Source organism: Panthera pardus, unplaced genomic scaffold (genome assembly GCF_024362965.1).
Source record: "Panthera pardus isolate Hobbes unplaced genomic scaffold, ASM2436296v1 HiC_scaffold_13, whole genome shotgun sequence".
Lineage (NCBI taxonomy): Eukaryota > Metazoa > Chordata > Mammalia > Carnivora > Felidae > Panthera > Panthera pardus.
In genome coordinates, this window is record NW_026526688.1 from 148,611,800 (window position 1) to 148,625,950 (window position 14,151).

The 14,151-nt window shown below is 32.2% G+C and overlaps 1 protein-coding gene across 1 annotated transcript; it reads right to left on the bottom strand.

Annotated features, from left to right (window-relative positions):
- Nucleotides 1-307: 307 nt before the first annotated feature.
- CSN1S1 (casein alpha s1) lies at nt 308-11,128 on the bottom strand. Its single transcript, XM_019463644.2, has 14 exons — nt 11,076-11,128; nt 10,544-10,567; nt 9,896-9,919; nt 9,768-9,809; nt 8,543-8,566; nt 7,248-7,280; nt 6,416-6,439; nt 6,243-6,287; nt 5,208-5,249; nt 3,831-3,848; nt 3,353-3,394; nt 2,196-2,354; nt 1,538-1,579; nt 308-698 (listed from the first exon to the last, which is right to left on the bottom strand). The coding sequence occupies exons 5-12, from the start codon at nt 8,555-8,557 to the stop codon at nt 2,196-2,198; spliced, it is 378 nt and encodes a 125-aa protein (XP_019319189.1). The 5' UTR covers nt 8,558-8,566; nt 9,768-9,809; nt 9,896-9,919; nt 10,544-10,567; nt 11,076-11,128; the 3' UTR covers nt 308-698; nt 1,538-1,579.
- Nucleotides 11,129-14,151: the final 3,023 nt, after the last annotated feature.

A 14,151-nucleotide genomic window follows, 5' to 3' on the forward strand; every position in this document is an offset into this window, starting at 1 on the left:
TCCTGGTGGCATAAATTAATTGCATCACCAGGTTGTTCAAGTACCCAGTTGACACACAAATGCCACACTGCTGTTCCTCTCTGCAGCCACACCTCATGGGAAATATTCTACAAACAACTGACTTCAAGTGAAAGATTTTGGACCTCGTTTATAATTTGCCAGAATCAGAAGTGACATTTTAACCTTTTTCATTAAAATGTGATTGCAAGTATCATAGAAAAATTTAGTGAGAACAAAATATTATATACATACTCTGAAAAGGATTATGTAAATGTTGCTGAATGAAATAATGACAGAAAGTATGGACTGTGCCTTAAAAGTATAATTTATTGAAAAGAAAAAGAAAAATCTCAGTCACTGCACACAATTACATGAAATGATGGCACTTACAGAAGAAGCAATTCAAAGACTTTTTAAACAAAATTTCCATCACAGAAACTTAGTAAAGACTTCAATACCCTCTGATTCAGTGGCCTTCACACCGGCATGATGTAACTGAAATTTAGACAATAAACTGTTAGGAAAATTTAGCTTAAGGAAAATGATGATATTCTATCTAATGCACAGTAGAGAACTCAAGAAGAAAAGACTGCCTTCAATTTGGGATTGTCCTGTTCTAAAATAACAGTCGAATCCTTTGGCTAGGATGGTTTTACACGATAGAGGCGAAATTTAGAGAATGGAATTTTCAGTCACATCTGTAAAGAGAAAAGGAAATATGTGGTTAGCCATACTACATATTTTGAGTTAAAGACACACTTTTATGGTATGCACATTTTAATTTCCATTTTTTCCATTTTAAGATAAAGTTTACAATGTTATTTGTGCTTTCCTGTGGCTGACATATATATCCATTGTTCCTGATTTTTACGTTTTGAAAATAATTTATTACTAGATAGTATTTTCTTTTGAAGTAATATAAAAGATATGGCAAGGCAACTGGAAGAAAAAGTTTTCATGTGGGTCAGAGTTTTATCATTTTCTTTAGTTTGATCTTTTGGAAAGAAAGTTGCCACCATTGTGAAGGGAAGTGCACAAACACACATACACACACACATTTAAAAGCTCCAATCAAGTGGGAGAAGGTAATTAAAACAAATCTGTTGACTTTTCAGTCTGTTTGCCTATTGACAAGCAATCATTTGGTTTCACTAGGTGACTTGCTAAGGATTTCTTCTGTAGTGAGCACAAGGAACAGGATACAACTGTTGGGTTCACCTGAGTGAGTCTCAATGTCACATCTTCATAGAACGTTAGTAACATACAAACTCCTATACTTGTATAGGATTTCCAATATTGTAAATTATATTAGTTAAAGTTAGGTAACTTTTTAAGTTGCCGTTTAAATACAGTATGAGCAGGAAACAAAAATTTGCACATTACTAAGCCAATTTAATTCTTTAAGTGCTAATGTGTTCTGAAGGAACTAGACTTCAGCAGAAAAAAAAAAAAAACTTACAGCCTACAATCATATCTTTTTACCTTGTCTTCAAATGAAAATAGGATTAATGGTTAGACAAGTAATTTGCAAACTTACCAAGTACCATAATTGTGGAGTTTCTGAGAATTTTTAATTTTTCTGGAAGAATAAAAATTGTTAAAATTATGTGATCAAGGTAGTCAGCAATAAAATTTTCTTAGCCCTGCCCCCAAAATGACCACTACTTATTTGCTGTGTCTATTTTCCCAGCACTATACTTTGCAAAGATGATTATATTTAATCACATTCAGAGTTATTAAAATAAGCATTGTTATACTTATTTCAAGTAACCAAAAGTCAGAATTTGAATTTAGAACTATTGGATACCAAAATCTGTGCTCTATTGTTATGTGTATTATGGGTATAACCCAAAGGAAGGCATTTGAAGATTAGTAAAAGTGCAAAAAGAAAAAAACTGAGTTCTATATCAGAACCCTTTATAGTTTTAATTTGGAGAAAAGTTTTTTTCTACCCTTATCAAGAATGAATTTCACTTATAGAATAGATAACGCTGCTCCAAATGTTCCTGACTGTTGGACTGTTAGCCATAGATACCTGAAAGTATTGTCAGTTTTCCATTTCAGAAAACTCTCACATGAGTCACTAAACACTGATTTGCCATGAATATTCTAAAACTGTTTCTATGGTAGGTTCTGTAAGTGAATTTCTTTTATTTCCTTTGGTAGAACATCAATATTTAGGTAAATGAACTTACCTACCACTCTGGCACAACACCAACGTTTTCAGTGTTCTCAGGGGCCGTAAGTTTAGTGACGTCATAGAATGGTGTGTAAGCAATATACTGCATGACTTGTGGAGGGTAATACCACACAGCATAGGGATAAGCATCAAGTTGGTAGAATTGTTGGAAAGGCTAGAAGGAAAGACCATTGAGAAACAATAATGTATGAACAATTGCTGTTTTGAATCTCTGAAAATGAATCATTCCAATCATTTCAGACATGGCTGTTAGCAACACAAGAGATAATTACTCGGTGAGATCTTTGAAAGAAAAAGAGAATATGAATTACAGATTCTGAATAAAACTTCAAAGGTGGAAGAAGCAACCTGTTTGAAATACTTTTCATGTAAGAGAGTTGGGAACTGACACTAATTTTGTCCATTGTATTTCTTAGAGGCAATTTCTTCTAAGACATATGGAACATCCTCAACGATCGTTATTAAGAATCGCTAAATGGCAAGTAGTGACTGGGGGGCTTCGTGACTGATATGGAACTGACCTTATTGTTCACAAGAATCAGAATTGTTATGGCAGCACATAGTTCATAGTATCTGGTTATTGCCTTAAAAATGAAATCAGAATCCCTAGGAAAACTGTGGAACAATGGAATTTAGGGCAGGGGAAAGGTTGGTATTTGCTCTGTATTACTAACAACTTCATTTCACAGATGAGAAAACAGGATCAGAGAGTATTTTTACAGAGACATTCAGTATCTCTCCAGATGGTTTATTCAAAAGAAAAGTGTGTCAACTAGTTTGAGAGTTTGAGATTCCTAAATATAAATTGAATTTTAGAATCGGACTATGGGCATAAAAATATAAAATTAAGAAATATGTTAAAAGAGAAATTAATGTAACCATGGAGATTAACACTTCATAGTGCTTATGATTATAAATACAATGCCCACATCAGCTGAGACAAAAAGCAGAAAGCAGCTCCTTTTCCAAAGACTACTGACAAGTAGTGCTAATCTCCCCTGTCAATTAATACAAATTGTCCCAGAAGTTGGGAGTGAGAAATAACTTCTGAAGAAGAAAACAACCCCTTCAAAGTGTGAGGCTATTTAAAAGCACACATATTTAAACTTCACAGTATATCATTACTCTGTAATTTATTAATCAAAATATTACCAATTGGATGTGGTTGTTTTCAGTCACTCTGCGCAGTTGTTGCTGTATAAAAGGAAATATAGTACATTCTAAATTACTTAGACATCTTCTGGTACAACACGTTCATTTTTCAATGTACCAAGAATATATCATCATCCATGAAATTTAGGATAAACTGCATTATATGCCAGAATTATGAAAAAGTATAAAAACACTTTTTAATTTGTAACTTTAGAAACATAATATTCAAATGGTGCATGGGTGGCTCAGTTAGTTAAGTATCCACCTCGATTTTGGCTCAAGTCATGATCTCACAGTCATGAGATTGAGCCCTGTGTAGGGCTCAGCACAGAGCTCAAAGCCTGCTTGAGATTCTCTCTTCCCTCTCTCTTTGCCCCTTCCCAGCTTGCAAGTGCAAATAAGCAAGTGTATTGTCTCTCTCAAAATAAATAAACTTTTAAAAATATTAATATATTCTAGATTTAATAAATAATCTTACCTGGTCACGGAGAGCTTCCTAGGAAAGAGAAAATATTTTGTTTTAGTATATTGACTTTATTAATTTATGAATAACAAACATTTATTAGGTACTTTCACTCATTCAGGGATAACTATGCTAGCCACTGAGGACACAATGGACATTATGAAATACAATGAACATTATGAGCAAGACCAATATAGTAATAATATTTGTGGAGGTAACAGCTTAGTCATATACCTAAAATAATAAAACATATTATTCCTGTAATTTCTCAGATCAGTAATGGTGAATTCCGGGGGGGGGGTGGTTAGTGATATATTTAAATTTATTTGGACTTTATTTTAAACATAAGCAACTTAGACACCAAATAAGAGTAACAATTGGGCCCAAATCAAATTCATTATTGGCTATCCTCTTCCTACACCGATAACAGAAGAAAACGAAAAATATAATTTTACTAAATTACGACAGGGCCTTTTCCCTAAAGTCTTAATTAAGTTGATTTGTTGCAACTAAAAGTAAAGGTTTTTTTTTTTTCCTCCCAAGCGAATGACTTTATAAAAATCAAAAGGATCAAAACTAAATAGTGTTAAGAAGTTTGTGCTGATGGGTATATTTTTGATCTATTGATATGTTTTAGCATAAAAGCAATTTATGGCATTATGGTTGAAATGTACATCTTGATAAGAGACCTTCATAATGTTGTTAGAAGTCTCATGAACAAAGCAAATTTTATAGAGTCTGAAGGGTCAGAGCAGGAAATTGGACTTGCTACAAGCCAGATTTAGGGCTCGCTGAGTAGGAGATTGATAATCCGATATTCAAAATAACACCAGGAAGAATGTTTCCATTTCACACATAAGGAAACAGGTCCAGGGACAGTGAGTACAACTTGACAATTCTTAGAGAGATTTGACAAAAACAATTTGAATGTTTAGGACTCCTGATTCCTCCTACAGAGTCTATACTGTTTCCTTAAATGGGAAGTTTATTTGGCATATCTGTGCTTTCATGAGCAGGAATAGGAATGTTTCTGGACTCTCCATACAGCACTGAATTTGGGAAAATAAATACATGATAAAGTCCTAAATATAATGCATCATCAGAGACTATAAGAGGATTTGATGTAGAATTTACTCAAAGTAAATTTCTCCTTGGTTAGTAATTATGAATAAATAGACAGCATTAGTATGGGCATAAATAGAAAGAAATGGCTTTGATAGTAAATATATAGGCAGTCATATGAATAATTTTCCAATTATTGTTAACTACCAAGGCTAGAATAGTTTCCTGAGAAAAAAATTGAATACATCTTTAGAAGTGTACCCAACATAAAATTTAATGTATTTTAATTCTGCAGAATACAATTTTGTATTATAATAAATAAACTATTACCAGTTGCAGTTGGTTGTATTTGCTCAGTCTATGAAGCTGTTCCTATTCAAAAGAAAAAATATTCTCAGTTGCTTGGATACCATTCAGTCCAACCCCATCATTCTTAAGTAATGAAGCTAGAATCCTAAAATGCTTTTTCTAGAAGTAAAGAATGAGGAACTATTAATCTTACTTTAGTGTTATTTCTACAACAATTTGGACTAATTGAATTATTTCTTTTTAAAATATTAGAAAACTGCTTTCTTAACTTATTTTTATTTTTTTAATTTTTAATTTAATTAATTAATTAATTAATTATTTTTGAGATCCCACGACCTGGGATCGTGACCTAAGCTGATATCAAAAGTCAGGTACTTAACTGACTGAGACACCCAAGTGCCTCTTAAGTTATTTTTAAGTTAAAATAAATTAAAATACAATCAGATATGAGTATTCAGGCAATTTTACTTATATAATATCTTGTGTCAGAATACTAAGAAAATTAAAAATGACTTCTGCTTTCTGACCAAAGCTTTTAAACTTGGTCAAATGAAATCAAAATATTAGATGAAGTGGGGGAAAAAATGATGATGCTTCTGACATTAGCCACATTTAGTGATCATTTACTTTGAACTATGGATTATATTAGCTGCTTTTATATCATTTAATATTTATTATCATTGTCATTTTAGAAATTAGATTATAGACTTATAGCAGATAAATAAACTAACATCACATGCTGGTAAAAGGCAAAGCTTAGGGGCAAACTTAAGTCTGGCCAAATCTATGGACTGTCATTTTAATACTAGGCTATTCATATCCAAAGCAGACTATACAGTACAAATATTCAACTTAAAGCATGTATTAAAAACCTGGAATTAAAAAACTCATTAATTTTATTTTCAGAGAGGAAGCAGTCATTATCTAGAATCCATTAGACTACTTACTATGGATTACATTTTAGCAGATAATGAGAAAGAGAACAATTTATCAATATAACATTCTTACTCATTTCTTGGTACATTTGCCTTTGATAAGCTCATAATGAAATTTTACCAGATAGCGTTGAGAGAGTATATCTTCCTTTGAAATGTGCTTCTGCTAAAAAACAAAAACAATAACAAACATATATGTGTGTGTGTGTGTATACATACACATATATGTATATGCATATTGTAGCATATATTGGGTAATATTTCTATATTTTAAATTTGATGAATAACTCTTACCTGAGTGTTATTGGGAACAACTTCCTTCAAAAAAATAGAAACAAGCACACTTTTAATTTTATGACATTAATTTACATTTAAGGTAAGAATGCTAATTAACCAAACACTATTACTAAATAACTGTGGTTAACTGATTTTAACAACAAATTTTTGCATAACTGAGACAAGGTGAATAATTTGAGGTATATACTGTATTCAAGATTCCCTTTCTTCTCACTGCTTTCAGCAGGGAGATTATTCAGAATGTTGAAGGTGGATATAAAATATTCACCTTTAGTGAATTCACAGAAACTTGGGTTGGTCTTATTTTGTAATTTGGATGAAGGTCTCCCAAAGTTAAGGGAAAGACTTCATCACCTTCTATGCCTGCTATTTTTTCTTTCTTTAGGTTAACAAGGGGCAAAGAATGTGTAATTAATTAACCCCGAATGGGTTGATTTCTACACAGAATATGACATGTTAACATAATTGATTTAGAAACATAGCCACCATTGTAATTTTTAATGACAAGATTGAGTTCTACTAATATGGGTAGATTTCAATAAATATGAAATCTGGGAAGGGCAAAATAACTAGGGAAAAAATGTTTGGGCACCACAGATAGCCAGATACCATTGTTTGCCAACAACAATCTTGTCATTTTGTCTCTGACAAAGAGTTGTTTTCTTACATCTGTTGGGGTGATATTCACATCTTAAAATTGAAATAGAGTTACATATATGGCACCTTGTACAATGAGACCTTATGAAATATGTAACCTTCATGGTTCAACAAGCTTTCATAAATGTTTTCTAACTAATTGGGATATTGAATTAACATCAAAATCACTTACCTCGCTTGATGAACTGGTGCTAGTTTCCCTTTGCTAAGAGAAAGGAAACCAGTGTCATTGACCCTGGTATTTTTAGAGTTGTAAGGAAACTAGGTCTATACTTTCCTCTTGGGTTGCTGACTCCTGGTTTCAGATTTGAAATGAGTGATATGAAAAGCTTCAGGGCCAATATAATGTATTTTCTGAAGTGTCAATTTTATTTAAAATATATGGAGAGAAGAGGATAATAACTTACCCAATAACTTAAAAAAACATTTTTTAGTAAAACAAACACAGGTATATGATTGAGTAGAATGCAAAATGTATATGGATATTTTTTGCGTGTAATAAATATGAAATTTGAAGAAAAAGCCCCATTGAGCTGACCTACCCAGAGTTAAGCATTTATTCTCGTGCACCTTTGGGGCTATTTTGAAGTGAATAAACTGGAAACACTAAAATACAACGACCAATTGGGGCACATGGGTGGCTCAGTCGGTTGGGTGTCTGACTTCGGCTCAGGTCATGATCTCACAGCTTGTGAGTTCATGCCCCATGATGGGCTCTGTGCTGACAGCTCAGAGCCTGGAGCCTGCTTCAATTCTGTGTCTCCCTCTCTCTCTCTGCCCCTACCCTGCTTGTGCTCTCTGTCTCTCATAAATGAACAAATGTTTAAAAAAAAAAAAATTTAAATAAAAAAAATGCAACAACCAATTTCAGCATGGACCTAAAATTATATTAGCTTTTAAAACATCTACCCTTTGAAATATGTAGTTTCCTTTTAAGGCATGTATGTTTATATTTATATATGGATATAACTTTTGTATCGAAGTGCAAATTTTAAAAGACTGATTCTAATATTCAAAAGACTATTCATCTCTTCAGAAAGTTGATTAACTATATATTAGGGACTTACATGTTTTTCCCACATTTTTAGATTGGGTAGCAGAGCCAATCCCCGGTGATCCCCGGTGATTGCTGCAATTAATTCTTTCTGCCCAAGGACTGCCCTCAACATTGAGAAAGCTCATACCCCAAGATGGCAGAGGTAAGACTTTTGTTGGAGCCTCATGTTCCATTTGTTAACAGTCATGCACATTTTGCTTTTTACTCTTTATTTTAATAAATAAGCAATGTTTTCACTGATCATCATATAAATGACATATTCCCTCTTCCAATTTTAACTTTATCTGGCACGACATTGTACATTCTTGGACTTGAGAAGTTTAACCTTGCTCACTTTGAGAAGATAGTTTTGCATGAAACAAAGCATATAGTGTGTACCACGTGTGATATAAAAGTGTAGGATGTCTTACCTCAGGGCCTTCCATAACATGTCCCTTAGGAAAAGAAAAAAGAATTAATTTTATGTTTCAAATGTAAAATAACAATTGCTGAATAAAAATAGACAGCAAAGATAATAGAAAATTGAGGCAATAGCCAAGTTATAAGGAAAATAAAAAGGCCTGCCTACCCTGGCCTGAGCTAACCAAAGGATTTACCTCCCTAATCTGCATTTCAGAGTTTCATAAAAATTATTTTGGATTCTTATATGTTGTGATAAACCAATGTAAATAATTCTACATTTTACTTTAACCAGTATAAGTTATTTTTTCTTTAATTTGGCTTTTTCAAGGTAAAGAGCAGCACTGGATTAAAGATCATGTGGTAAATAAAAGTGCACAAACCATTGGCTCAATGACACATACATACTTAAGCAAAATGGATTTTCTCCCTCTATATTCCGTAGCAATATAGTGACATTATCAATAAAATTTAAGCTGAAAATATGAGTGCTGGTGTAATTATCCAGCTAATTCTGGCCAATATGTGATATATCTTTTTTTCTTGAATTAGAAATATCTCTTTGTTTTGACTTAGAATTATTTACTTTGTGTGGGTATGTAAAAGGAATGTTTTTACTTCTTCATTTTCCTTGTATTAGCTTTAACAGCTTTAAAACAAAAGATCATACGTCAGTTGACTTATTCTTAGTATTCTGCCAAGAAAAGATAATCATTCAGGTATGAAGGATAGTTAGATATATTTATCTCATAAATTTTGAGCACCTGTGTGGTCTCTTTATACCAAATCTATTAAAAATCTAGTAGACAACACATATTTTAAAAATCATGTTTAAATAAAGCAAATCATCAACTGTGACTATGTAAAACATCCTTGGAGCAGATATATTGCTATATATAGTACCCTGAATGAAGCATTTCTTCAGCTTTGGTGATAAGTTCAAACAATTGGCCAGTCCACAATCACATCCATGCAAGCACACATCCCTTCCTTCCTTCCTTCATCCATCCATTCATTCATACTAATGTTTCATCTCCCCATAGGTGTAAAGTAACATCAATAAAATCAGTATTCTTTAGAATTCTCAGCAGAAGTCACATTTTTGAATGTCTGAAAAGTTCTAAGAAACTATAAATGCCATAGAAAAACTTCTTTTTTCTAAACTTAAATAATTTTCCCACTGCAAGAATACATTTTTTTTTTTTGGCCACACTATTTAAAGAAAAATTTTGGTACCTTGGGTTCATCATTCTGTGTTTCTCTCAGAAGTTCTCTTTGCTGAAATCAATAAAGGGTAGCATGTAAAATATATTTTTGAAAGGACAAACTTTTAAAATAATTTAAATACCATTGGTGTTCCTTACCCTGCTCAGTTCACTGAGGTGTTCCTTAGGGATAGAAAAGAAAAGAGAAACAACATTAGTGAATAGGGATGTAAGTGAGTGAACATCTGTAAGAAAGTGTACCTTGCATTGTGCTGCTGCAAATTAAAAAATAAATATGTTTCTCATGAATGCACTAATATTTCTTGATATGGCATTTTTAACATCAGTTTATTTTTGCTAAGCTTTCTTTGCTTAAGCTGTATGGCAATATGCACTTAAAATAGTAAAAAATGAGTCACCTCTTGATTTCAGCTCAGGTCACGATCTTGCATTTGGTGAGATCAAGCCCTGCCTCGGGCTCTGTGCTGACAGTGTGGGGTCTGCTTGGGATTTTCTCTCTCCCTCTCTCTCTCCCCCTTGCCCCTATTTGCACTCATGGGTGCGCTTTCCCTCTCTCTCTCTCTCCTCTCAAAATAAATAAATAAAAATTAAAAAAAAAAGTTGTCCCAGTATATTTTGTTGTTATCTTTTATCTTATTTCAGTCATAGTTCTGAATTCTCTTGATCTCACCTGTCTGGTTCAATAAACCTAGTGTCTATTTCCATAAGAGGCAATAAAGAAGTGGACAGCACAACACTTGCGTCCGTTTGTTAACTTTATGGTGTATCTTGTGGAGATCTCCTTACCTGTCTTAATTCTCTTGGTGTAAGCTACAAAAGAAAAGAAGGAAGGAAGGGAGGGAGGGAAGGAGGGATGGAGGAAGAGAGAAAGAAGAAAAGTCATGTTAAAAACCATTCAGGCAAAGTTGGGTTGCCTATCAACTTTTTAAATAGTGGTCATGAAGTCAAATTTCTATTTGTGTTTTATTTGACAATTAAGTCACTAAATTATAGAAAATACAATACATAAAGGAGTATTGTTTAGAGACAGAATGTTCCATCCATAATACGTATGGAAATTGTATATTCTACCTAGGTTATGCAAAGGAAAGCATAAGTGTTTTACAAAGAGGCAAATGCATAGGCACAAATTAAAATTTAATGTAGCTTTTTAATATTTGAACATCTGGCTTTAATATTCTTTGTGGGTGCCTGGGTGACTGAATGAAGGAAATATTTGGTCAAGCTAAGTGAAAAAAACATTTATAAACTAAAATTAAAATACATTTCCCAGAAAAATGTGTTTGTCTTTTAAGAAAAATAAATGGATAACACTTACGAGAGCAAACCTGAGAGCCTGTCTTTCTTTGAGAAGCTCCTATAGAATTAAAGTGTGAATGATTAAAAAAAATGAAAAACATACCAAAAAAAGGAGCATGTTTGTCCATTTGAGCAAAAGTTCTCAATTTTAATTTGGTAAGCCAGCATATTTCTTAGGTAGAAGAAAAGATAATTAGTTTTAATTTTATAATCTAATTTTTAAAACTAAAGGAGACACCCTATTTGGTTGTTTCTTTTTACTAGGCTTAGAGACTTAGTAAGTCTGTGCTTAACAAAATGTCAAAGGAAGAATTGAATAAGGATTTAGTCGAAACAGAGATTTGAGAGAGTAATCCAAGTAGCTGAGTACTTGGATACATTTGAAGGCAAATGAAAAGTGGAGCAGGGAAGACATTCATCATTCATCATAGCTAACAGAAAAAGTTGGGAGCTGGGGGTAGAGAAAGAGCCTTACCTCTCTGCTCTCTGGTTCATTCTGCAAAGAATAAAAAAATAAATTAAAAGGTATTATTAGTTCAATTAGTGGGCAGAGTGGAGGTGTAATGACTCTTGCAAAAACGTGAGGTACAAGTACCTAATTGAAGATCCAGTGTGTAAATGAGACCAAATTATAAATCACATGTTGGAGTTCAAGTAGAAGAGAAAGAAGCAGGAATACATTAAAATAGATCATGTTAACATATTCCGTTTAATTATTTCTCTTGAATATTAAGATTTTTATTAACCATAAATATTTATGTAAGTTCATGTGCCCTCCTCTCTAAGAAAGTTTGTGGAAACAAATAAAAATTTCTCAGCACTTCAACTGAGTTTATTATATCACAGTGAATGTGAAACTGTTTTATAGAGAAGAGAACAGGTCTAGAGTCTGTGTGTTATCAAGACATCATCACTTACATTACATAATTAGAGGGAGTTCTTGGAATACAGAATAGAATACTCACTCGAACGAGTTCTGGCTGTCTATGAGGATGTTTCTGTGAAAAACAATAGTGAATTGTAAACAAAACAAAAGAAAAAGTAATCAAAATACAATAATAATAATTTCACAATAAATATGTACTATGAATTTAAACATTACTACTTAAGCAAGGCTTTTATTTTAATAGCTAAATTTATCTGAAACCACGTTTCCCTGGTAGCAAAATGGGGGGAAAAAGTAACTATAACTATTTAATTAACAAATATCAAAACAAAATAGGTTAATTATGTTCTCTCTTTGGAATATGACAGAAAATTGGGAAAAGTATGTAAAAAGACTAAAAAAAATTCTTAGTTTAAATTAATCCAGAATGATAAATAAGTTATTTAGTTTTCTAAACTACTATTACATGATCGTTCTAAAGGTGATTTTAAAGCATTACAAATTTGTGGAGTAAAATGTATGCTTTCCTAATTAAATGTTGTTTGTCTGGATTTTATTTTTATCATCAATTTAATTACACAAAAGATTTTCTCAATCTGAACCTTGACTCTGGAGACAAGGCTAAGTTTGATTAAATGATAGCATAAACATTTCTGATGTTTTCTTGGGAATAGAGATGTAGAATCTGTTTTCTGAGGAACTTGTATTCATTTCATTTGTAAAGACAAGATAAGAACTACTCCCATGACACATTCCTGGGGACTTGGATCTTTTTTTGTAACTCAAAGTCAGAGATTTCTTTCTGTTGGTGCTTAGAGTGTAGCATAAACAAAATTCTCTTGGTTAAGAAGTTGAGTTACTGGTGATTACTCATTATCCTTATAAGGATTTAGAGAATAAGAGTCTCATCAATAGAATAATGTGCCAACACTTCAGAAACTTTTGCTTCCATATTTATTTGATGGTTGTGATGTCGAAATATCTCAAATCATTACTTGGTGAGTTTCCCTCCAGGTCATCCTTGTTTATTCCTCCCTCCTTCATTAGAAAGAAAACCAAATAACATTTTGCCTCACGTAACTAACAGAATAGCATTTCTTTTTACTTTTGAGAAGAAAAATAATTTACATTATCTAGTTTCACGGTCGACAGTGACCACAGTAACTTGATTTCTGAATCAGAAGAATCAGCCTTGTTTTTCTATACCTTGGGCAAAAATTTGTTGCCACTGCTATCTCAAATGAAGGTTGACTTCATTTCCAAAAGCAAAATACACTGGACTATGTGACTTTATGTTATATTTGATAAGGAAATACAGCACCTATTATATGTCTACAAATAAGCTAATTCTATAATGGACCAAGGGAAAGAACCTAATTACATTATTTGATGCTATTTATTATGTTGTACAATAACTAATTTTTTTGTTTTTGTTTTTACTTTTTATTAATTTTTTTTTTATTGAGTAGTGCTTATATTTCAAGTCAAACATTGGATTTGGACTTAAGACTTGTGAAATATTACCATAGTTTTAATATCAAGACTTTACTAATTAGAGATCATCCCATGCTTTAAGATTATTATTCTCCATATTTCATGTTTGATGAGATATAAGATCATTTCTGACAAGAATCTGCAACTTTCTAAACTCTCTACTGTACTCACAGGTCTGGCAAGAGCAATAGCCACAAGACAGGTAAGGATGAGGAGCTTCATGGTGGTCAAGGCCTAGGTAAGAGAACAAAATAAAAACGAGTTAGGTCTTATAATAAAATTTGTTTCATGAAAAAGAAATCCTTGATTTTCCAAAAAAGGAAAATTTATGATAAAATAGGTCCATTTGAGGAGTGGTATTTTAATTAACATTATTTTTAATTTTGCTATTTAACATAAATTTAGTTTATGATTCTAGTTATCTTGCTCTGTGCTTATTTTAAGAAATATCAATTTCTGACCAATATTTTCATCCACTAACATTCTAAAAGAAAAAATTTGATTTTTGGGTATGGTGTATGGTTTTGTCTGAGGAATAAAGGATTATCAATATTTACATACAATTTTTAAAAAACCCAAACTTTTCCTCTTAGATCATCAGATTTGCTAAATGAGTAATAAACTAATTTATTTTATCTGAATTTTTTTGAAAATCTCTCCTTTAAGTCTATTTTAGAGCATTCTGTTCTTTTGGAATCTTTGTGAAAAATGGTAT